This window comes from Alternaria dauci, chromosome 4 (genome assembly GCF_042100115.1).
Source record: "Alternaria dauci strain A2016 chromosome 4, whole genome shotgun sequence".
NCBI classification, from domain to species: Eukaryota; Fungi; Ascomycota; class Dothideomycetes; order Pleosporales; family Pleosporaceae; genus Alternaria; species Alternaria dauci.
In genome coordinates, this window is record NC_091275.1 from 678269 (window position 1) to 701238 (window position 22970).

Consider the following 22970-nt stretch of genomic DNA (forward strand, 5'->3'; position numbering starts at 1 on the left):
CAATTCCTCAGTTTCTAGGCGACAGGTTCTTCACTAGTGATGCGCTTCGCCACCCTTTCAGCGCCGCTCTCAAAGTAACAATCTGGAGAGCCCTGCAAATCCAGACAACCACATACCAATGTCACTTCACACATTTTCTCACCGTTCCGCCGCTTATGCAAAAGGAAATTAGAGTCCCGTGAATCAAAGAAGGTGTCCGATAAAAGTTTTGAATTGAGAAAGGAAGGGTATCTCTGCTCGCGTAAGCAAACAACAGTTGCGAGTGAGCCTGATTGTGCTGGCTTGTATATTCCAATTTCAGCCTGTAGCCACTTTTTTCCTCCCCACATGCTGCAGACCAGATCAAACAACCCGTATTAGATGGATGCTATATCCAAGAAGAAAGGGTGCCGGACCTGACCTGGGCTCCACCCACCAAAACCACCCGACTGGCTGTCGTGCGGAAGAGGCAGTGGACGACCGTTTAATTTTTGGTCGGACCTAACAAAAGAAATGCTCGAAACAGAAAAGTGACGTCTTTGATATCGCAGAATAACAGTAACAGACGCTTGTAAATGCTGGAAGAAATGACCATGCTATGAAGCTCGTACAGGAGTTGTTTTTGGTACAACGGAGCACACATGGATGTGATCATGACAGTCCATGGCAGTTGAATTTTTTCGGACAGTGATGTTGTGCAACCACTGCGCGACGCGGTGGCTTACTGGACGTGCTGGGGATGGAGGTATTGCTGGTGGAAGTATTGACCTTGATGTTGCGCGTTCGCCGGGTGATCCGGAGTGGGAGTCGTGGGGTACATCGAAGTTGGCTGTGACTTGACGACGTGGCCATAGGTAAAGTGCTCGCCCTCCGGTGTGATAGGCGGTGTGGGACATCCATTGTGCATCACAGAGCTGTATGGGTTCTTGTTGGGCGTCTGGGGTCCGTAGGCGTTCACAGTGACGACAGGCTTTGGCTCCTCAATGGTGACAGTGGGTGGCGGTGTGGGCGGGGCGGCTTGTCGTCGCGCAATCTGCGCTTGCCTTTGGAGGAACTCCTCGACGGTGGCGGATACGCTCGACAGATGCATGGAGGCATACTTGCGGGAAAGTACCGGAGATGGCTGGTAGAGATGGTTGGACAGACCAATGACCGTCTGGGGATCGTAAGCACCAGACCAGTCGGTGTTGCGTGCTTGAGGTCGGGACAGGACACATCTCGCAAGGGCGAGGGCGGATCGGGCAAGGACAGATGGCCGTGTAGAGACAAACTCCTTGTGGAAGAGAGCGATCTCGGCAATGTAGAGAGTCATGTGCTCAACCTCAGCATCGTACGGGGCCTCGGCAAGGGCGATCTGGAGGAAAGCATCTACCGTGGTGTGACCAATGACCCAGTTAAGAGTTTGCAGAACGTGCCACTCCATTTGAGTGAACATTTCGTCGTCGTACAGCGAGCAGCACATGGATTTCAGCTCCCGAACGGTCGGGACACGGTCTTTCTTATCACCGTACTTGGCGGCGATGAGCAGGGCTGCGCAGCCAACGAGCTGGTAGTGGCGCTTGTAGACAACACGGCGGGAGCAGTAGCGGTCAAGAAGGTTGACAGCGAGGAACAGAGTCTCGGGCAACAACTGGAAAGCAGCGTGAGCTTCGACTAGAAAGTCAAGGAGGTAAGGGCGCATGAACCACTGGATCTCGGTCTGGATGTCGATCGAGTTGACGTCAGGCAAAGTTTGGGACTCCATGTGGATCATGTGTTGCATAATGTCTTCTTGATATTCATCAGCGGTTTGCCTTGAGAGTTCCTCGGCGATTGCTCGTTGTTGCATCTTGGAAACAGCGCGATGGCGTTCTCTGGCCTCTGCTCGCATGGCGTAGATGCCATCGTCATGAGACTCCACAAAGTACGAATCGCACTGACCGTAGCGGGACTGTTGCGGTTGCTGGTGGTACGCCATGTTGATGATGTGGTCGTCAGGTCTCCGGGATAGACGTGGTCGGTTGGGGTGGTGGGTATTTAGTGAGTGGACAGCTTCGAATGGTGAGCCGGATTAGAGAGTGGCAGCCTGAAAGGCAACAGGTACAAAGAGTGTGATTAGCTGGTATGTAAAGTAGGTCTGTTGTCGGTGATCCTCGGGTACTGAGGGTCGAACGTTTTGCAGTAGACAGAGCCTAGACCAGCTTGGTTAGCGATCATCACATATGTCGATGCTTGAAGAGTCCATACCTTTGCAGAATTAATACAATTATGTTAGTGAGCGAATGGAGTGTACAAAAACACAGATAAGACAGCGGAACAAGTCGAAGAAGGCACTGATAGCATCCAGAAGACTGATTGACGCGGTCTCGTAGGTCCCTTGGTGCAAGGGGAGGTCGTAGGGCAGAGCACGAGCTAACGAGTCCGCCGGGCTAGGGGTATGGAGCCGAAAGATGGAATCAAGGGATTCCCGTACTGGCAACTGAGATCTAGGCTAGTGTGAGCCCGGAGTCGAAGATGGCGTTGGTGATGAGTACGAACAGTGCAAGTCCTTTTCGGCGCTGGGGAAGCAGGTACAGCTAGGAGTAGACAATCTATGAGAGAAGCATGTCAGCATTGGATCAGAAAAAGAAGTCGTTCTCGGATCCTTGATAGTGGATCCGGCCCATCTGGGAAAGGGTCCACCCGCTAGTCGATATGAAGCCATGGCCACGATGGAAGAAGGCGGTGAACGTCGGTGAAGCATTGTAGGGACGTGCAATGACACGTATGGCGAGATCCGTAGCTGCAGATATAAAGATGACGGCCCCATGAACAGCTTCTCGGTATCCTCTCAGCTGGCGTTCCGTTCCCGTGTTCAGGCCATTGTTCGTCCGGCTCTGGTGGAAGTGACGATATCACAAAACGATATGATGACGGTGCGATTCTGACATGCAATCCTGGGGAGTGCAGCGCGGCTGGCACATGAGTTTCTTATCGATGTCGTAGATGGAGAATGCAGTCCGAGGCCTCCCGTGGAACCGAACATCCTTCACCTGAAGCTTCTTCTCCGCCCGATTTCCACGACCGCTGGCTTCAGTATCATGTTGCCCTTGCGAATCACCCTCACCTCCACTCCCAATGGATGATTGCCATGTTCTTCGTTGTCGGACCGAGGATGTTCGTTAGGCAGCCCTTCCAAGTTGGAATCCTTGGCATTGGGCAATCGCTAGGTGAGACGAACCGGCACTGGTGGAAGCCCCCGGAGCTAAGAAACAAAGAACGAGTGACCTACCGAGATGGATGCTCAATCGTCACACACGAGGCTGATGGTACAGACGTCTGGCGGGACGACTGTGTAGGGAGCGAAGGACTAGAGTAGAGCGAGTACGTGTTCTCAGCTATCTCTACGTCCAGCGAGAGACGAGGTAGGAGGCGGGCGGATGAAGTAGGGCGAAGGTGCAGGGAGTCTGAACTCTTCACGATCCTATTCGAGGAGAGACGGCGGTCGGGTCTAGGGGACCGAGAGCAGGAGATTGGAGGAGTTTTATGGAAAGATAGGAGCCGAAACACTCAGCACCACATCAGATCCAAAGTTTCTCCGTGCTCGACCGTAGTGAAAGAGGGATATGAGAAGAGGGGAGAGGAGGTGAGAAGAGAGCACGATACAGACGGACGTAGCTCTGAGAAAACGACTGGGCGAGCAAAGCCCTAGGAGGTTGGCGCTAACCGCATCGGACGCACGGCATCTCGTACAGCATGGGAACAGGGAACTTGATACGCCCACAGCGCCCAGCCAACCGATGCGTATTCCGCCGCCGTCGTGCCCCATTGTGGATCACCCATGGCGTTTTTGCGTCTGGGAAGCTTCGGCCAGGAACACGCTCATTGAACGCGTCCTAGTCCCGTGTCTTCCGCAACCATCACCACCATGACCCAGCGCTGAGCTGCCACTGCTGCTCCCGTTGCCGTCGCGCGTATCCGCTGCTGTGCCACGGCCCCCAGCCCTCACACGCTGCAGCGACCTTCGCACTCGGCCTCGCTGCAGCGCAGGATTGCACTCTGCGGCCTCGCATCAATACCGCCTGCTGCAGTTGCTTTTCTCAACTCGGCATGAAGGTCTGAGCAGCGCGCGCAGTGGCTGTAATATTCGCCTGGCCCCGCTCGAATTAGAGCCCTGCCAGGGCGCCGGTGAGGCCACTCATGCAGCTATACAAGGTTGCAGCATGGCCTACGATCGCTGTCCAATGTGTCCCTCGCCTGCGCACAGGAAACAACTTGCTTTGCACTCGGCCAAGACCTGCAAATGGCATTGTGCCCGTCGCTCTCGCTGCTTGCATCTCAAACCCATGCCTGCACCAGAGTCGTGGTTCCCCTGACATGCTATAGGAAGCTGAGGTCATGTCATCATTACACTATTTAGGAGAGGCTGAACTACTCCTCCTTTGTTGGAGCTGAACAAAGCAGCAGCAGCAGACGCCTGTCGGCACGCTGCATCCTGGTAACGCGTCGCACCGCCGTGTCTGCGAGTCTGCCCAAGTACGCTCTGGTCGTGACCTAGAGAACGGCGTCATGCTCCCCGGAGGTCCACATGGCAAATCTCAGAAACTCAGGAGTAAATTTTGGAGACTCATGGATGGATGCGCTCTGCTCACGTTGGTCTTGCATGGAAGATTACTCGAAAAGGGGACCCTGGCACGACAACTTTGCTCTGCAACACAGACCCTATACTGAAGCCTCGAGGCCGGCCGTTGGACTCATCGTTTCGCAATGCCCATGGTGTTTCGACGATAGTAGCTTCTAGTGCCTTTGAGCCGATGATCCACGTGTTAGTAGCGTTGACTAGCAACGCGTGTCGGAGCCTAAGATAGCTGGTAAGATTGCCAATTCTCCTAATTACTCTGTTGCCGAGTCCGTGAGTCTCGCACGCCTCGACTGCATAGTTTCTAGAAAGCAGCCATACTCCGGACTTAACCTTGCCTTGCTGACCGGCAGGATTCATGGCGGGGTTTGCTTATATGAGCTATCCCTCTATTACGAGGCCCGGTCGTGCCGCATGCAAATGAGCCATGGCATCACCTCTGACAGCGGCTCGATGTTGCAAGTTGACGCAAACATTGTGCGTAGACGCGTTCATGCATGTGTTACCTTGAGTAAGGAAGGTGCGCCTCCGACCTAGCGAGCCTCAGCTCTGCGCGGCCGCATCAGATAGCAACCACCGTCTCCACGCCGTGCAAGCATATACCGCCGAACTCCACAACTAAGTTGAAGATTGTGGTCGTGGTGGGTGACCAAGACTATTGAGAAGATGATGATGATACTGCCGATAGTTCGTCTGCCAAACCTACCTAAGTACCTAGCTTCCCCGGCCAACCGCGTCGCCAGGCACGCGTTTCGAAACTCGTTCAATAGCCTCAGTGTGATTCGGCTTCGGATATTGACAGGCGGCTGGGCCCATGGTCTCGCGACGACGAGTCGTAGCGCGATCTTTCGCGTTCATCATCTGCGTAAAAAAGGAAGATGCTAACCCGGCAACTCCGCATTGCATGTTGCTCTAACAATCTTGCTTCACGTCGCTGCTGCAGCTAGTGGCCGCCCGACATCCGCAACTGTGCCATCGCCAGCCACCAATGCACCTCAGCACGTCCGGGTTCCAGGCATTGTGTCACAGTCGCGAAGAAACGCGTCTTAAAGTACTTGAGCTGTGCGCACGCGACAAAACTTAAAGGATCCAGGCTATTTTCTGATCTGACCCCCCCCCCCCCCCGTGCACAGCTGCCTCGGTCGGACGCTCTCACGGCGCTGGACTTTCTTTCAAAGTGGGCCGATCTTCACAGCCAGCTCATTGTCAGCAAATTTGCTCCGGAATTTTTTGAACGAAGCGGACCTGATGAAGACAAAGATTGTCGGTATGACCAAGAGGTCTCCTGCTTGCCGCAGCAGCGATGCACCGAGGCCCGCAGAACAGCGAGCCGGTAATACGTGCGACTCGTCATCGAAGCATGCTAATCTTCGGCTTCATCGCTTAAAGGCGTTACCTGGGCACCGCATGCACTTGTCAGAAGATCTGTGCATGCTTGCACGACGGCGACGAGCAAACTTTTCAACGTCTCTGGCTTGTGGCTGCGGGACCACACTGCATGTTTCAATATTCAACATCCGCTTCTGCATCAAGCACCGTGAGCAGCAGCCGGTCCAGTCTGTTGCAACCAGGCTTTTCGCACGGCATCGCTGGCTTGCGTTCCACGGACAATGAGGCCCGCTGCAATAACGACATACCCCGCTTGACGGTCCAAGCTCTCGCTTTGAAATTTCCAAGGTTCGACCTCTGCTTCAATAGCGAGATCATCCCGATATTTGCTTCTGAGCGTGTCTTGGGGCTTGCAAGGCCCCTGGGGCGTTCGTGTCAGACGCGCATACTTATGGTTCGCAGTCCACCCTCAAGTGTCATGAAACCTTTTTAGAAGACTAGTCCTGGGGCTTCGTCTCGGTTGATTCCAATAATTGTGCGTAGGCGGGATTCAGAATCCTTCGCCAGCCCCTGGAGATCCTCATGTTGCTATTATTGCGCAACGGACATTTCGAACATCAATTAAAACCATGTTATCAAAGCTTTGCCAATCCCTCCACCGAAAAAGAACCCAACACCGTTGCGGCGCAACAATGGCATCTAGCAGCCCCCCCTCCCTTCCGCCGGAGTGCGAAGGGATGCATTTTCCCGATCAGTGTTAACTTGCCAACGCTTCTGCAAACGGTTTCTTCATGACGTGAGTATTGAAACATTGAGTTCGGTCCGCACATGGACCAGTGAAGCTAGTTTTGACTCGCGCAATATTGCCGGAGCATTCTCCAACATGTGGCTTGTCAGAAGGCGAGGCGGATTTAGACCACCGGAACAACGGTCGGGCAGCGAATTAGACGCAACACCTCGCCTCGAGAACACGGCGACAATCACTTTGCCTTTTCGCAAGGTTGCGCCATTATCATATCTTGGGGAATTCCAACTGCAGTGTTATGGACCTGAAAAGAGTTGCAAATGCCTAGTTCACACAAACTGTAATGTGTCCATAGGCATGAAGCATTTGTCATTTCAGTCACAGCAGCCAGAACCAAAGTTCATCCTAACGGTATTTTCTAGGTTCCGTTGAAGACAAATGTCATGCGAATCACAACGTATGTGTATGCATGATGCGTTTGAGCAGGATGGTGCAACTCTCAGAGGAACGGACAGTCTTCTTCGTACCAGCATGTGCATGGAACCTGTTTCTCAGACGACCATCTGGTACTCCAGATTATTGTTCGCTCCAAAGCTGTAGAGATGAACTCGAGCTGCCGTACGTATGCCCACGTCGTCACAAGGAGTAGTACCCTTCACACCCTGCAGTCCCCTGAGAAGCATAGGCGGTGTCCATTGTCCCACGCAACGCTCTACTAGGTACAGAAGCCTGACCTTTTCCCTTGTATGTGTGTCTACTGCTTCGATGACCGTCGGCGTGCTTCATAGATGGAAGTAGTGGTTCTGGTGTTCGCGAAAGGGTGGATCGAAGCGTGGAGCAGCAGAGAGTGAGACGTGTGAAACGGGTGGTATCGGGCAGCCTAGAATACATTGTGTATGCATTAATGGGTATCTGAACAGTCAGCTGTCATTTGTAAGAGAGATTGCGCAGTCGCAGATGTCATTCCCGTCTAAAACATCGAGAGGCTGATGCGGAGGTGATGCGGAGGTCGTCTTGAGGTCGGAGAAACATTTCCCGAGCTCCGGCGGACCCACCGAAAAGTCGAAGTCGGCTCGCCAAGAGTTCGAGAGAAGTTCGCGACTGAGCTCTTCCGTCGCAATGAGTGTGGTATTGTAATGCTAGCGCTCGCCCCGTAGACGTTCGCATAGCTCCCCACATCCTGCCGCACGATAAACATCCCAATATCGACCATGGACATCCACCGATCCCGCTTCGTGCCTTACCCGCCATCTGCGATCAACGCGCTTGCCTTCTCTCATCCAGAACCCGAACATGGGCAGCAGGACCCCGACTCTCTGAGGCTGGCGGTAGGACGCGCAAATGGAAACATTGAGATATGGAACCCTGCAAGAGGCTCGTGGCTCCAAGAGAAGGTCTTCTATGGTGGCAAGGATAGGAGCGTCGAAGGACTGGCTTGGACCCAAGAGCCAGTTTCACGCGATGCGCAAGGCAAGGTAGTGCCCGGGCGCCTGCGACTGTTCAGCATTGGATACTCAAGCAGTGTCACAGAATGGGATCTCACAACGGGCCTTCCGGCGCGACACTCGGATGGTAACCACAGCGAAGTCTGGTGCTTTGTTGCACAGCCCAGGAAGAACGCGGGCGGTGCGTGCCAGAAGCTTGTTGCAGGCTGCGCCGACGGTACCATCGTCCTTCTCTCTACCGACGACAACGACCTCACTTTCGAGCGCTTCGTATCCCGCGCCACAAACAAGAAGGCGCGTGCCCTCAGCATCGCATACAAGGACCAGCACACGGTGCTGGCAGGTTTCGCCGACAGCATGATTCGCGTCTTCGATACGAGGAACGGAAATGTGATTCGAAACATCTCTCTGGGAAGCGGTCCTCATGGCGGACCCAAGGAAATCCTGGTATGGAAGGTCAAGTGCCTTTCCAACGGCGACTTCGTTTCAGGAGACTCTACTGGTGATATTCGGATCTACAGCGGCAAGAACTACAGTCAGACGCAGAGGATATCTGGGCATGAAGCGGACGTGCTTGATCTCGCTGTGACCCGCGACGGAACCAGCATCTTCAGCGCGGGAATGGATCGCCGCACCTGTTTCTACACGAGCAAGAAGGGGCAATCGCAAGGACAGAGCGGAAAATGGCGGAAGGTTTCGCACCAGAGGTACCACGAGCACGACGTTAAAGCCATGACAACGTACGAGGGCCACAACCTCAGCGTGGTGGTCACTGGAGGTACGTACATTTGCGCATCTTTTCAGCTCATATCTAACACATATACGTTTAGGTATCGACACCCAGCCCATCGTTGTTCCCATCCGCACATTCGGCAAGGAGCTTAGCCGTGGTCTCCCTGCTTTGCCTCCCACTCCTCCCCTAACGAGCGCCCCAGAGGCAAGATTGCTGGTGAGCTGGTGGGGCACAGAAGTACGGATATGGCGTGTCAAGCCTCAGGATGACGGTACGGAGAAGCCCAAGGTCGTTGCACGCCTCGCTCTTCAGGGAGAGGAGAACATCATATCGGTGTCCATCTCCAGAGATGGTGGGCTTCTTGCCGTTGCGACAGCCAGCACAGTAAAGCTGTTCCACCTGTTGCATCTAGCAGGAGCTGGGCAAGCTTTGCGCGTGCGTAGACTGGAGATGCCTTCTATTGCTGGCGCAAAGACTCTCAAGTTGGCCTCGAATGGCAAATGGCTAGCAGCTATCACAGCGACCGACGATATTCAGCTGGTCAGAGTCGTACGGACAGATGACCCGGCAGACCCGCCTCGCGCACTGGAGAAAGTACAGCCCCTCTACCGAGTCGATCGCGATATCACTACACAGAGCCCTCTTAGCGGGCCCTCGGGGGCTTACGAGCGGTCAATCGCACATGCCGACTTCTCCACGGATGGTAACGTCTTCGCTGTGGTCGACCTGGCCGGCTACATTGATACGTGGGTCATTCAAGGACATGAGGACACAGCTGCGCCTGAAATTGATATTGACGATGCTACTCCTGCTGCTAACGATGACGATGGATCTGATGACGACGAAGAAGAAGAAGAAGAAATGAGCGAACAAATAACATACCTTGGTCAGCACTGGATAAGGAACCCATCTGGTCACTTACTTCCCCGATTGGATTCGACGCCTGTTCTGCTTTCCTTCCAGCCCAGCTCAGACACCTCGAACCAGCCGGAGCCCAATGGCAATCCTGCTGTACACCCCACAAGAAACAACCCCCATCCCCACTCACACGAGCTGCCTACGATGGACTACCGATTACTATTGGTCTCTGCGGAACACCAGCTCTACCTCTTCGACGTCATGTCTAGCCGCCTGTCAGAATGGTCAAGACGGAACCCACTATCCAGCTATCCCCACGAATACAAACAGCTCGATCTTCCCGCAAAGGGCTGCATCTGGGACGTTACAGAATCTCAACAACGGATATGGCTCTATGGTGAGAAGTGGCTGTTCATGTTCGATCTCACGAAAGACTTCTCGATTTCAGACGCCGAGCACGCTGGAAAGAAGCGGAAGCGCGATGGCCCCAAGAGCAACAGCGGTGCTGGTGACGCTGTACCTCAAAAAGAGGCACCGGTCACCAAGATGCGCAAATTTCAGAACGATGCCGCCGACAACGCTGCGAAGCAAAAGTGGGTCGACGTCCACGCCGTTGGTCGCAAGGCTGATGCTGAAGACGATGATGACATGGAAGACACCACTCAGCCTCTCGCCACTCTTCGTAGGGCTAACACGCAAGATGGTGAGCAGACAAACGGTGAGACGGAGGAAGACCAGGTCAATGGAGGTGGAGAAGTTGGGCAAGTGGAGCAAAGCAAAAAGAACGAGCCATGGTGGCACACCTTCAAGTACCGTCCCATACTGGGTATCGTGCCCATCAGCGCCGATGACAGTTTCTCTGCGCCCGAGGTGGTGCTTGTGGAAAGACCCAGCTGGGATTTGGATCTGCCGCCGAGGTTTGTGGGCACACATGAGCAGTGAGAGAAGTAGATATTTGGATAGCGATGTACGAAAGGCTGCTAGCAGTAGAGAGATACCTAATCTTATGCGTTGTATTGTCATCGTGTCTTGCTTGTGGATGAGTACGACTGTACTATGTCAGAAATGGACTCTGTACAACAGTCATTCAACACTCTGCTCCCTTGATCGACGAAACAGTCTGATTCGTCCTTGTACTATCGTATTTCCCCACGAATGAAGCTACATGTCGAGACCATGTATTGTGGGAACAAAATATATTCACAAATATCGTCGTCTACGGGCTCGTGTATCTCTTCGCACTGTCCTCCTCCCAACCACTCATCCCATACCTTCCATATCCTCTCCCCTCAGTCTCCGCACTCCCTCTCCTCGGATCCATAACCCTATCTCTTAAACTCTCCCTCACAGACTCCTGACTCACAAGCCTACCCTCACTGCCCGCCGAGTCCCTCAGTCTCCTCTCTCCATGTCGTCCCCTAGGAAGATCCGTATCGACACCAAAATCTCTCTCCATGACCATCTCCTCTTTATCCAGCATCTCTGTAACCCCCCTCCCGTTTCCATGCACGATGATGCGCGTTTTCTTCAGAGAGTGTTTGACAGGTTTCTTCGCGTTGAAGATTTCGCTGATTTCCTCAAGTGTGCGGCGCCGAGTTTCGACAAAGAAGAAGTAAATAATGATGAATTCGAAAATGTCCCAGAATATGAACAGGAAGTAGTACTATCAAAGCATTTCAAGTTAGCGATGTTGACCCCAGGGGCAAACGGGGGAATTGACAAGAGTAAAGAACACATACCTTCCACCCAGCCCTCGAAAACGCGATCCCGGTAACAAACGTATTATAAAAATTGGCAATGTTGACCCAGAAGTTGTAAAACGCCATCCCCTTTGCTCTACTCTCGTACCGCAGACACTCAACAGGATACAACTGCTGCAACGGCGTGTAACCCGTCGAGTAGATGAACCCACAGATGAAGACAAACGCAATCACAGCCCTCGCCTGTCCCGGCCGCTTAATCTCAGGCGTTCCGCTTTCTATGTCGATTATCGGTTTCCCATCCGGTCCCGTCTTGAGATTCGTCGCAACGAGTGCGCAGACAATGGCAAAGACGCCAACGAGTAGCCCGGTCGAGACGAGGAGCTGAGGACGTCGGCCCCAGGAATCTGTATAGACGGCGCCGAAGATTGCGCCGGCAAAGGAAACGACGTTTTGCATGCCGTTGTATAGAAGCCGAGTATGGTTGTTGTTGATGCCGGCGCCCTGGAGCATGGTTGGGTAGTAGTACGACATTGGCCCGTTTCCGGACCATTGACCGAAAAAGGCCATGCCCAAGACTAAACTGGTTCTGTAGCGGGCTTCGCGTGAGTTGAAGAGCTCGCGGTAGTCCCACCAGCGCTTGTCGGAGCCGGTGACGCTAATATCTTCGACCATCTCTTTGTATTCCAGTTTGACAATGGGCGAGTCGCGGTTCCCTTCACCGTGGAAGCGCGCCATGGTGTCTAGTGCTTCTTCGTGTCGGTCGTTGGCGATGAGCCATCGAGGGGTTTCTGGTAAGAAGGGCGAGCAGATCAAGACTATGCCTGCAAATACCATCTGGAGCCATATAGGGATACGCCAGGATGGGGTGCCAGGAATCTCGCTGGTTCCGTAGGGAACGAAAGAGCCTGGAATACCGCCCACGTACCAGAAGGTGTTAAAGATGCCTGTGCAGACGCCGCGATACGAAGGATGCGCCATCTCTGATACGTAGGCAGGACCGGCGGTCGATGTGATGGCGACGCCGAAGCCGAGGACGAAGCGGCCGCCCATGAAACCACCGAGGTTGAAACATGTTGCTTGGATACAGGCGCCGACGATAATGATGGAAGTGCCAATGCACATTCCCCATTTTCTTCCTCTGAAGTCTGTAGCCGGCCCAGCGACGAACGATCCGACGAGGTTTCCGATAGTATATATAGCGTAGACGATTCCAGTATCAGGAGTTCCGTTGTGCTTGTCGAAGCCGAAATACTCTCGATACTGGGGGTAACTATTGATGGCCCCCATGAGCGATCCATCGTAACCATTGATACAAGAGTTTAGTGTGGCGATGAAGAGGCAGAGATACAGCTGTTGAATCGTCAATAACATCCTTACAGAACGCGTATCGTCCATACCTTGAACATAGCCTTTGTCCATGGCCTGACATTAGCCTTGGCTGTTGCATCGGCAAAAGCAACATTTTGCACCTGGCGAATCTGCGTCGTGCTACTACGTTCCGTATGCGAAGTATACACATCCCTCTTGTGGCGGTGATCCATATTGCCGACCAACTTGCGCGACCCTTACAAACAACACAATTGATGAAGTTCGCAGAGTCAGTCAGATAAAACGAACAATGAATCTGTCGTCGTTGTGCTCAATCCCAAGGTAACGGACAGCATGTCCTACACATTAGCACCGTACAAGCAAGACCGCGGATCTGCGAGCGGATGGGGCAAGGCACAGTAATATATTCCATCGCCCATCCACGCGACCAAGGGATCCAGATCGCCTCGCCAGTAAGAAAACGTGGGCTATACATACCCCATCCTTAGAATGCAGACTCGCATGGATGTGGCACAGTACAAGGGCATCCCGCAGGCGCATGATGACCGGGTATTTGCAGACCTGCAGGCAGCTTCGCTTAAGTCTGGGGGCAAGAAAACGATTGGAAGTCCAGGGTGATGTGTAAGATGAGAGGCTTGGAGAATTGTGGTGGCCATTTGGCCCGCTGCTAGAAAATATGTAGCTTATCATATGCTCTATACCGCTTTGTCATCTGACTGTGTACATGGAGGTGTGGTGTTGGTGGAGGACGCGTGCATTTGGCGTGTTGGTGGAAATTGCTTTGTACCGAATGCATGTTATTTCCTTACTCAGTAGAGACCGAAACTGAGACAGTCGGACATGTAGAAACCGCTAAGCTGCCGGGCCACTCCTTCGCATTTGTGGCATGCCGCAATCCTTCGCTTCGCAATGCTTGCATGGCCCTTTGACACAGGACGGCGATCAGCGTGTCATCGTCGACCCTTGCATGCTGCAGTATGGAAACAAGAAGCGAGCAAGACATTTGGGATTCTGCAGTCCAGGTTTCCCCGCTGTTGCTGTTGCTGTCGCTGTCGCCAGTCTTGAGGTTCGCGAAAGATGAAGTCTAGAAGATGGCCCTTGTCGCACTTCTCCACCCGTAAACCAAGCTAGCGGACCGAAGAATCCGGGGAACGCAGGGGAGGTGCGACGCGCTCCCCATTCAGAACAACCTTGTACCGACACCTATTCTTCCACCAGAAAACGCTCTTAGCGATGAATTACATTCACAGCCACCAATACCTTGGTTAGTGCATTGTTCCGGGAAGTCTGTCTCTCGTTTGCTGTCGTGGTTCTGCGTTTCAGCTCTACCCGCCATTGCCACTGCCGGCCCATCAATCTATTCATATTGCCGTCCCACCTTTCACTGCCGGCACAACTTATCCCAGCAGCTTCCCAGAGGACCGTAGATCGTCATGGTCGTCTGATCAGTCGTATATCATTCCATGCAAGACCCTAGAAGATCAACACCGACATGATTACATCATCATCAACTCAAGCAAGCCAGAAGACCATTCAATGTCAAAGTGATAAAACCTCTGCTCTGGCTATTATACATGCATCCTATTCTAAGATAGCTTACGGGGAAAGGTGACTCTACAAGCCTCCCTATAACCTATGGTGAATGCAAAAAACCCTCCTGCACTGTGTTCCGCCTCCAACCGCCCAATAGACAGGGCTGATAGTACAGACCATTCACTACCGTGACCTCCGACGTCGCTTATTCGTCGTCATCCGGGTTCGTGTCCGATTCGTAGATAAACTCACCCGGCGTCGACGCTTCACCCTCGCCCTCATCCACCATGTTGTCACTAACGGGCGCTGCAGCAGTTGTTACCGATACGCCTTCTGGTCCATGGTCTCCCGAGGAACCCGACGCGCCAGGGGCAGGGGCAGGCACGGCCTTCTTTACCTTGAGCTCCAGGAGCGTCTTTGGTTCTGAAGGCTTCGTGTCTGTAAGAAGGATGACACCGAGAGTTGGCTGAGGACGTGTTAGCTTGGGCATCTTTCGTGTGGGGTATCAACTACTAACCTTCTTCACTGGTACATATCGTTCGCTTGGGAAGCTGATGTACTTCACTTGTGGTGGCAGTACACGCGACATGTTCTCCAGTTCGTAGCCAACCTTCTCCTTCTCCTTCTTCTTCGATGGCTCCACGGATTGGGTACCATCGGCCTTCTCACCATCTTCCTTCTTAGAGTCCTCGTCAACGTCCATCTTATCGTCATCCGCAGGCTTGGGTGTGGTAGGGGTGTGATCCACGTCCATGCTTTCCCTCCGCTTTTGACGCTCCTTTACCATTCGTCGCCGCTTATCTTGAGCGGTGGTCGATAGGACGGCAGTCTTGATCTTCTCAGGTGCCTCTTCAGCCTTGACCTCAGCATCCGGTGGGTAATCGAACGTGCTTGGCCTAGTGTTGCTGTAGAACTTGAATGACGGGATCTCCAGCTCCTGATCTAGACCAATGACTGCAGTAGATGTGAAGCTCAATGACAAGAAGTGGGTCAAGGGGAACCAGTACCAGTACTGCGTGAAAACAGCCATGCCGACAATGGCGGCCATGTTCAGGTTGCCGGTCGGCGTCTGCAGGCCGATTGTGCAATTTCGGCCTCCAGCGTCAATGATACCGATAGCCAGAGCAGCACCCAACTTGGCCAACGCATCCTCATGGCGGTCGCTGACAACCTTGGCAAGCTGCTTTCGGATTGACGCTACCTTGGGGTTCATTGCCTCGTTTTGCTGCACCATGATCATGGCCAACGCAATCAAGGCGCCTTGTCGGACGAAGTCGGTTGAGTCCTTCATCATTGGCTCCAGCAAGTCTACGGCCTCGGGAAGACCGGTTCCGGCACACGCGATACCAAGAGCCATGGTGGCTCCGTAGCGCACATGTGGGTTGTACGACTCTGCGAGAAGCTCGACCATGCGGGGCACACTACCTGGCTTCCTGAAGAGGATGAAGCCCAAGCTCATGACTGCAACCCTTCGTACGTCGTCGCTCACATCACTGACCGCAACGTGGAGTAATCTTCGGACGGCCTTGTTGCTGCCTGTGCCACAGTACGCCAGGGCGATGGTCATGATACCTCCGTAGCGCAGAGTTGGGTCTGGGTCGTCAAGGAGTCCGTTGATGAGCTCATCAGCAGCCTCTTGTCGACCGTACATGATAAGTGCCATACCCATGGCAAGCCCACGAACAATCTTCTCGTGTTGGGTGTCGTGCGCGTACTGGATCATGTCTTCAAGTGCCTTAATGTTACCAGTGCCGAGCATGACGAGACCCATTGAGAGACCGACAGCCTCACCGTTGATGGCAGAGTCTGTGTACAGGACGTTCTTGAATGCCTCAAAGATCTCCTCGGAGCCAGTGGCCATACCAGCAACACCAAGACCGAGCGCACCGCCATGCTGGATGACCTCCTCAGATGCGTTCTGGAACTGCTTGAGTAGCAGCTCAAGGACGTTGCTTCCGTGGTTGGCGTAGATCAAACCAAGAGCGTACAGTGATCCACCCTGCTCATAGTGAGAGCCTGAGGAGACGCTGTCCTTGGGAAGATAAGGCTCAAGGAGCTTTTGGCCTTGTGTGATGTTGCCGCGGTGGATGACACCCAGAGCAGCGGTCGCGGAGAACTTTGACCAGTTGACTGCCTTTCCTAACCATTCCAGGTTCTCGCGGAAGAATGTGTCATTAGTAGTACCAGCATTCATAAAGGCGTTCGCAAATGTGACACTGGAATGGAAGATGGAGTTCCTGGCCTCTAAGCTGTCGCGGACCTTGTTAAGCACGGCCTTGTCTGTGCGGTTGTTTCGGTAGAGGAATTCGAGGTTCAGCTCAATGCTCTTGGTTCCGCGAAGGATGTAGCGGACATTGTTGAAGACCTTGATCTGATCTTCACTCAGCTGGTCGCCTTTTGAGTTGCTAGTGTCCACGTCTGCAAGCAGGGAGTCCGATTCGCCTGCTTCCGTAGATTTCTTCTCGGCTTCTGGCAGCTCTTCCATGACCTTTGCGAGAAACTCCTGTGTGCCATTCTCGTACAGGTCGAACGAGATCTGGTATGCAACTGCAAGGGACTTGTCGTCGCCGCGCTCGATCAGCTGTCGGATGAGCTTTGAAGCGAGCGGGTGCTGGTTGAGGTACACTACACACTTGGCAATGGAGAAGTAATCGGGGTTCGGGATTTTGTCATCGTTGAGGAGCTTCAAGATCTTACTGAGAATCTCATTCCTCAGGCCCCGCTCTTGCACCACATTCATGCAGATGTCCAGGACGTATTCCATCAAATCTTCGCTCTGCGCAGAAGGCTGCGCAGGCTTCTTGCCGTGCTTTTTTCCATCTTGGCTCGCGCGGATGATTGCCTCCTCAAGGACCGCAAGATTCCGTGCCTCGATGGCGATTCCTACGACCTGCTTGTAGTTGCCGCTCTCGTAGCAGCTCTCGAATATCCGCAGCACAGTGGTCTGGAGGTTCTTCAGGACATCTCGCTGCAACACCATCGGGGTGGGGTGTGCTCCAGGTACGCCAGCATTACCTCCTCCGGGGAGGGTAGGATCGAATGTCGACGAATCTTCCCTAGAGAGAAGTGACTTGGAGGGTAACGCGGACTGTGAGAAGGGCGTGATCGGGGAGGCCAGACTAGCTGAAGTGCTAGCACCTCCTGCTGCACTTCCGGAGAACGATGTGCTAAGTTGCGGCGGGGCTTGGCTCGCCTTGCTGACCGGTGCAGGCGGGTTGTGCATGACGGACAACGCGATGTAGGTATCCAAGCACTTGGCTAGAAAAAAGCAAGTTAGCCGATTGTGCTCCAAGTATGATGAGCCCGCTGCTTCAGCTCAGGTATGCGTGTTTGTCTTACCCAGTATTGTCTCCTCGAACTCAGCGGCCTTGTGTATATCGAAGAGCTTGCCTGCACCCAGGGCAAAGACCATGCTCTCATTGTACTCTTGCAGCTGGTAGTACACCTTTGCGGCTACTAGAGCGGCAAGCTCTCGCTCGGGAAACGACTCGTCTTCATACAGAGCCTCACTATGACGCACCCATGTTAGCAAGCTGCCCTGATGGCGATGGGTTGACGGGAGCGCGTAGAAGCTCCGCTTGGTTGCTTACATCTGACTGACGGAACCCGCGACCTCTGGCCACAGCAGGTCAATCTCCTCGTTCAGCCGCTGGAGGGCGAATGAGCGCAGGGCCGGGTCTGGCTCCGAGAGGAAGCCGACGACACCGGCGGCGGACGTGAGGCCAACCATTGTGTTGTGTGTGGCAGGAGCGACGTGTGGCCTGGTGCTGTTGAGTGGCCGTCGGCGGTTGTGGTGAGGGTAGGAGCTGTTGTTGCCGAAGTGGGTAGAAGCGTATGGAGCTGCGCTGTGGCGCCTGCAGGCTTGCCTGGGGTCAAAGGATAATCTGGGGCGGTGCTGCGTCGGACTCTATCGTGACGGTCGCAGTGAAAGAGGGACGAGAAGATGAGGGAGGGCGGCTGATGGGGGGATGGCGTGGCGCCGTTGTGGTGTTCGGGGAGTCGTGTACGTGATGGTCTAAACAGTAGCTCGTGAGTTTCGGAAGCGGCGACCCTGGTCCACTCCAGCATGACATAATACGCTACTTGCGCATCACCCACGATAAGCTCTACCTAGGCAGACATTCCACGTCATCTGCATTGCACACTTCGGGTGACAGTCTGCGTGTTTATTAAACACGCAAATCTGTACAGCGAACAGGTCCCGAGAGCTTGTTGGTTTGTGAATGGTTAGACTCATAACAGGCCTCATGTCAATCATCAGATGTAATACAACCTAGCGAGAATTGGGTATCTTGATTTGAATGTGTAAACTCCACCCCATGCTGCTGACCCTTTGTAGGTTTCCGGGTGTTCAACGCCATTTAAAGATAATAATAATAATAATGTAGTAATACAAGCTCGTTCTCCAGCGCCTTCATGTCTACGCACTGGGAACAGGAGTCGTGATTTCACGCGACAGAACCCGCAGATTATTCATCATGCCATTGATCAAGCTTTCAAACTTGTCTGTCTCCTTCCGCCTCCTTTTATCCGCCTCAGCGACGAGGACACCAGAGTCCAGTTCGAGCTCTAGCTCGTGGTTCTTGTTGGTTCCTTGCGTGACCTGCGTCAGATCGACTTGGTACGCGCCTAGCCACGAGTACGACATGCGATCCTTTTGCCGCTGCATACTCTCCAGTGTCTTGCCTCCTTCCAGAGCGGGCTTGAGGCTCTCGATCGGGCCCGGGAAGTCGATTTCCAGGTTGATGCCGATGCGGTAGTCCCACTCTGTCTTGGGAGAGCTGACTTCGAGGTTGCCTATGCGATGTTTTATAATGGCTCGCAGGAACTCGCCGGTTTTCATGTCGCGCGTCACACGAACTTTTTGTCGGCTACCAGACGCGCTTATGAGGCGCTGAACTATAGGATTCAACTTGGAGAAGCCGTCCTGGTCGAGCTCGTAGAAGATGTCCGTCTCGTAGGTATGTTTGTACTTGATCGGGGGTCGTGAAGCTCCCGGTGCATTGGAGTGTTGGACCTGCGCGTTGAGGTACATGTTCATACGCTTGTGTTGCTGAGCAGTCATAGTGCTCTCGAACTTGACTTCCAGCATCTCGGTGTTTATTACAGTTTCAGTGCGCCAGAAGCCGCGTATTCGCTGGTCCGTCGTCTTCTCTAGGATCTGGCCCCAGCGCGCCTCGACCTCGAGCTGCACCTTGGGATCTACGATGGCAGTGCGCACTGTTTCGTTGCTGACAGCTGTATTCCATATGAATTCGCACACGTTACGCGAAACGTCATCGTGGATCTGCGCATCGTCTGAGATGGGTCGCTCGAAGCCCGCGAGTCCGGGTACGCCCGCTGCTGGGGGAGGCGCGCCGGTTTCGCTCGGCGCGTGTCCGTTGCGCTCGGTGTTGGGCAATGGTTGGGGTCGAGGGGGCGGGTGATGCGATGGTATAGCTTGCGCGTGCGGCTGCGGCTGGGCTACGACAGGTGGAGGCGGACGCGATTGTTGGCGCTGTTGTTCTTGCAGCTGCTTGAGTTCAGGCGGCAGTTCTTCGCCCTCGCGATAGGCCCATATTGGCTTGGGGTCATGGCGCTTCCGCTTGAGCGACATCTGCTTCTGGCTGGGTTTAGGCGTCGGTATCTTTGCGGAGGGAATGACGGGGGAGGATGAGAAGAGTGACTGGGGATGGGAGAGTGAGCGGCGCGGTAGCACCGATGCTTCCCCATCGTGATTTACTAGCGCAGATATGTCCATCGTGGGTTGTGGTAGGGTTGTGCGTCCGACTCACCATCGTGTACAGAAGGCTAGTGTTGCTGGCGCACGGACGATTCCACCACCCGTGGATGCCTTGTTGTGCCGCCTTGCAGTGGGATATCACTCGTGTCTGTGTCTCGGCTTAGCATGCAATGGTCACTTGGAATCGTAAGAAGACGTGGTCATTAAAGAGTTCGCTTGATCCGCTAGTGTTTACACCTAATCTTGTGTCCCTATGCGCCAGACCGTCATTTGCGAAAACGAGTCATGTATATGCGCCTCGTGCAGCGCACTCCACACCTTCTATCTAAGCATCCAGCGTCTCCGCTCCAACCCTACCTTCACGCATCTTGGTCAAGACCAAGGTCCTCCTGTGCGGGGACAATGCGGAGTGTGTTGGTGTGGCCCATTCCTCCTCTCCAGCCCTGTACACAGATGACTGGATCGCCCTTGTTAAGAACACCGAGCTTAATAGCGTTCATGATTCCCCACTTCAAACGGCGGTCAACATCCTCCTGCCATGGCTCGGTCTTGAAGTCTGGCTTCGCCTCGGGGAAGTAAAAGGGATATACGCCGCGGTACAGGTGAGAATACTGCACAAGTTAGCCAAGGATTTCCTGTGTACAAGAGAAAAAGAAACTCACCCTAGCGGCCATCTCGTTACGGGTAACCATGATGATGGGGCAGACGGGGCGGTACTTGGAGACGAGGCGGGCGGTAGTACCACTAATGCACGTTAGAACCTAGAATCACAGGTGTACAAGATGTCAATAAACTTACCTCGTTGTGAGGACCAGAATGGCACCGGCGTTCTGCTCGAGACTGGCGCTGACAGCTGCCATAGCGCACGTCTCAGTGGTAGGGCATGGGACGGGAGCCAGCTTCCTTAGCTCGTCAAAAGCGTTGACGTATGGGATAGCGACCTCTGCGAGCAGGCAGGTCTCGTGCATCATGGTGACAGCCTCGACGGGGTAGTCACCCTTTGCGGTCTCTCCGGACAACATGACACAGTCGGCACCGTCGAGAACAGCGTTACCGACGTCGCTGACTTCAGCACGGGTTGGGCGCGGGTTGTAGGTCATGGACTCGAGCATCTGAGTTGCGCAAATGACGGGCTTGCCGGCAATGTTGCACTTGGTGATCATCATCTTCTGAGCGATGAAGACCTGGCTGGGCGGGATCTCGATACCAAGGTCACCACGAGCGACCATGACACCATCAGTCTCCCTCAGAATCTCGTCAAAGTTGTTTACACCTTGCTGGTTCTCGACCTTGGCGATGATCTGGATGTCCTTGCCCTCCTCGCCGAGCACCTCGCGGATAGCAGTGATGTCGCTTCCACGGCGGATGAACGAGGCGAAGACCATGTCGACCTTGTTCTTGACACCGAACTTGAGATCGGCCTTGTCCTTCTCGGATAGCGGGGGAAGATCGATATCGGTCTTGGGCAGGTTGACACCCTTCCTGGACGAGATCTTGCCGTTGTTGACGCACTTGCACTTGAGCGTCTTGTCGTCTGTGACCTCGATGACCTCAAATGAGAGGACACCGTCGTCGACGTAGATTGTGCGGCCAGGTGCGATGACCTTGGTAATGTTCTTGTAGTCGACGTACATGTTCTTGTCGTCGCAGGCAGTGGCGTATTGCTCATCAGTGGTGATGTTGATGATGGAGCCAGCCTTGATGGGAATGTCGGCATCTCCGACTGTGTTACCAGTTCGGATCTCGGGGCCCTTGGTGTCGAGGGCAATGGCCACAGGCCTGCCGGGTTGTGTCCGCTCGGCCTCGCGCGCATTGTCAATGACGGACTGGTGGTACTCGTAGGAGCCGTGGGAGAAGTTCATGCGAACGACATTGAGACCGACCTTGCGGAGGGCGTTGATCTTCTCGGCGGAGTTGGTCTTGGGACCGATGGTGCAGATGATCGAGGTTCTTCGGTACTCCCTTGCAGGTGTGTACTCGGTGTTGAGCTGGCTGAGCCACTCGATCCTGGTCCTGCCGGAGTTGAGGTGGTCTAGACTGTTGGTGGTGTCAGTGAATGTTTTGTGAGCTGTATGCCTCTGTAGAAGGGACCTTTTCCAGCGCGTTCGGCTCTGAATATAGATCACATAACCCAGTGTGCGAAGTCACTCCGAGCCTCTACTAAGGAATCATGGTTTACATACGCGTTCGCCATTGTGTGGACGGTGTTTGGAGAGAGAAGAGGCAGTAGAGGGGAGAGTGTGAGAGTCGCTGTCGCGGAGTGCGGGGCCGGTCGAAGGAGGCTTTATAGAGAACTCCAATGGGTTTCTCGACGGCAGGTAGCGAGGAAGAGAGGTGGGCAAATTGGCTTGCTAGAAAATGGCGGTCGACGGGGTTTATCTTCTCCTGCGACGGGCTAGAAGTTTTGTTGGCTGTTGAGCGCGTTTTGGAGGGGCAGTTTAGCCTGGGCGCTAGTTATGCTGCTTAGTACGTGGGGCTGCAGCACCCTGAGCGGCGGCCGTTTGGATATGAGAATTGGAAATAGATTGGAGTCAGGAAATGGTCTGGAGATGGTTTGGTTGAATAAAAGGCTTTCATTATGCGCCGAGCGATCTGCTGACGGCACTGCTGAACACGTCCCATGGGTAAGATTCGTGACACCCATTTGCTTCTTCGACTCCACCCACGTTGCTGCATCATTGCCCTCAGACATGCCGCCCCGATAAGCCGTCAAACGCGTACTGTTTTTGCACAGCAATTGAAAATCTCGGCGCCGCGTTCCCGCTGGGCGTATCTGACTAGTGGGTGGTGGTGGGAATGCGCGGCCGGCTGCTGGCGTGTCTCGATTTTTCACAGTGGGTTACCCGCGCGGAGATGGGTGGTGTCTTGGAGGTTCATGGGGTTCCAGAGAGTTTCACCCGTGGCCTACGTCGCGGCAGGCCCTGTTATATACCAGGTGCAGCACGTCGTAGGCGCCGCTCCTAAATCACCCGCAACTGCTCCGCATGGCTTGCCCGA

General features: G+C 54.0%; 7 protein-coding genes across 7 annotated transcripts; 1 reads left to right on the forward strand and 6 right to left on the reverse strand.

Annotated features, from left to right (window-relative positions):
• Positions 1-700: 700 nt before the first annotated feature.
• Positions 701-1936, reverse strand: ACET3X_004818 (uncharacterized protein; the record flags this gene model as incomplete). Its single annotated transcript, XM_069450955.1, has 1 exon — positions 701-1936. One exon carries the CDS (start codon positions 1934-1936, stop codon positions 701-703), a length of 1236 nt encoding a protein of 411 aa, XP_069306862.1.
• A 93-nt stretch (positions 1937-2029) lies between these two features.
• ACET3X_004819 (uncharacterized protein) lies at positions 2030-3683 on the reverse strand (the record flags this gene model as incomplete). The annotated part of the gene is made up of 6 exons (XM_069450956.1): positions 2030-2150; positions 2206-2370; positions 2432-2444; positions 2497-2549; positions 3230-3307; positions 3679-3683. 6 exons carry the CDS (start codon positions 3681-3683, stop codon positions 2030-2032), a joined length of 435 nt encoding a protein of 144 aa, XP_069306863.1.
• A 4068-nt stretch (positions 3684-7751) lies between these two features.
• Positions 7752-10704, forward strand: ACET3X_004820 (uncharacterized protein). The gene is made up of 2 exons (XM_069450957.1): positions 7752-8873; positions 8926-10704. The coding sequence occupies exons 1-2, from the start codon at positions 7862-7864 to the stop codon at positions 10626-10628; spliced, it is 2715 nt and encodes a 904-aa protein (XP_069306864.1). The 5' UTR covers positions 7752-7861; the 3' UTR covers positions 10629-10704.
• A 193-nt stretch (positions 10705-10897) lies between these two features.
• Positions 10898-13068, reverse strand: ACET3X_004821 (uncharacterized protein). Its single transcript, XM_069450958.1, has 3 exons — positions 12787-13068; positions 11426-12739; positions 10898-11349 (listed from the first exon to the last, which is right to left on the reverse strand). Exons 1-3 carry the CDS (start codon positions 12928-12930, stop codon positions 10903-10905), a joined length of 1905 nt encoding a protein of 634 aa, XP_069306865.1. The 5' UTR covers positions 12931-13068; the 3' UTR covers positions 10898-10902.
• A 1177-nt stretch (positions 13069-14245) lies between these two features.
• On the reverse strand, positions 14246-17981 carry ACET3X_004822 (uncharacterized protein; the record flags this gene model as incomplete). Its single annotated transcript, XM_069450959.1, has 4 exons — positions 14246-14717; positions 14769-17509; positions 17591-17760; positions 17842-17981. 4 exons carry the CDS (start codon positions 17979-17981, stop codon positions 14457-14459), a joined length of 3312 nt encoding a protein of 1103 aa, XP_069306866.1. The 3' UTR covers positions 14246-14456.
• A 690-nt stretch (positions 17982-18671) lies between these two features.
• ACET3X_004823 (uncharacterized protein) lies at positions 18672-19991 on the reverse strand (the record flags this gene model as incomplete). Its single annotated transcript, XM_069450960.1, has 1 exon — positions 18672-19991. The coding sequence occupies one exon, from the start codon at positions 19989-19991 to the stop codon at positions 18672-18674; it is 1320 nt and encodes a 439-aa protein (XP_069306867.1).
• A 192-nt stretch (positions 19992-20183) lies between these two features.
• ACET3X_004824 (uncharacterized protein) lies at positions 20184-22196 on the reverse strand. The gene is made up of 4 exons (XM_069450961.1): positions 22157-22196; positions 20772-22010; positions 20636-20717; positions 20184-20584 (listed from the first exon to the last, which is right to left on the reverse strand). The coding sequence occupies exons 1-4, from the start codon at positions 22165-22167 to the stop codon at positions 20333-20335; spliced, it is 1584 nt and encodes a 527-aa protein (XP_069306868.1). The 5' UTR covers positions 22168-22196; the 3' UTR covers positions 20184-20332.
• Between the last annotated feature and the right edge of the window lie 774 nt (positions 22197-22970).

Coding starts and splice junctions, on each gene's coding strand:
- ACET3X_004821 (XM_069450958.1), bottom strand. CDS start 12,930: ATGGATCACCGCCACAAGAGGGATGTGTATACTTCGCATACGGAACGT. Junction 12,740..12,786: donor GGACAAAGGCTATGTTCAAG/GTATGGACGATA, acceptor ACGATTCAACAG/CTGTATCTCTGCCTCTTCAT. Junction 11,350..11,425: donor TTTCGAGGGCTGGGTGGAAG/GTATGTGTTCTT, acceptor ATGCTTTGATAG/TACTACTTCCTGTTCATATT.
- ACET3X_004824 (XM_069450961.1), bottom strand. Junction 20,718..20,771: donor ATTCTGGTCCTCACAACGAG/GTAAGTTTATTG, acceptor AACGTGCATTAG/TGGTACTACCGCCCGCCTCG. Junction 20,585..20,635: donor GTAACGAGATGGCCGCTAGG/GTGAGTTTCTTT, acceptor TAACTTGTGCAG/TATTCTCACCTGTACCGCGG.
- ACET3X_004820 (XM_069450957.1), top strand. CDS start 7,862: ATGGACATCCACCGATCCCGCTTCGTGCCTTACCCGCCATCTGCGATC. Junction 8,874..8,925: donor CAGCGTGGTGGTCACTGGAG/GTACGTACATTT, acceptor ATATACGTTTAG/GTATCGACACCCAGCCCATC.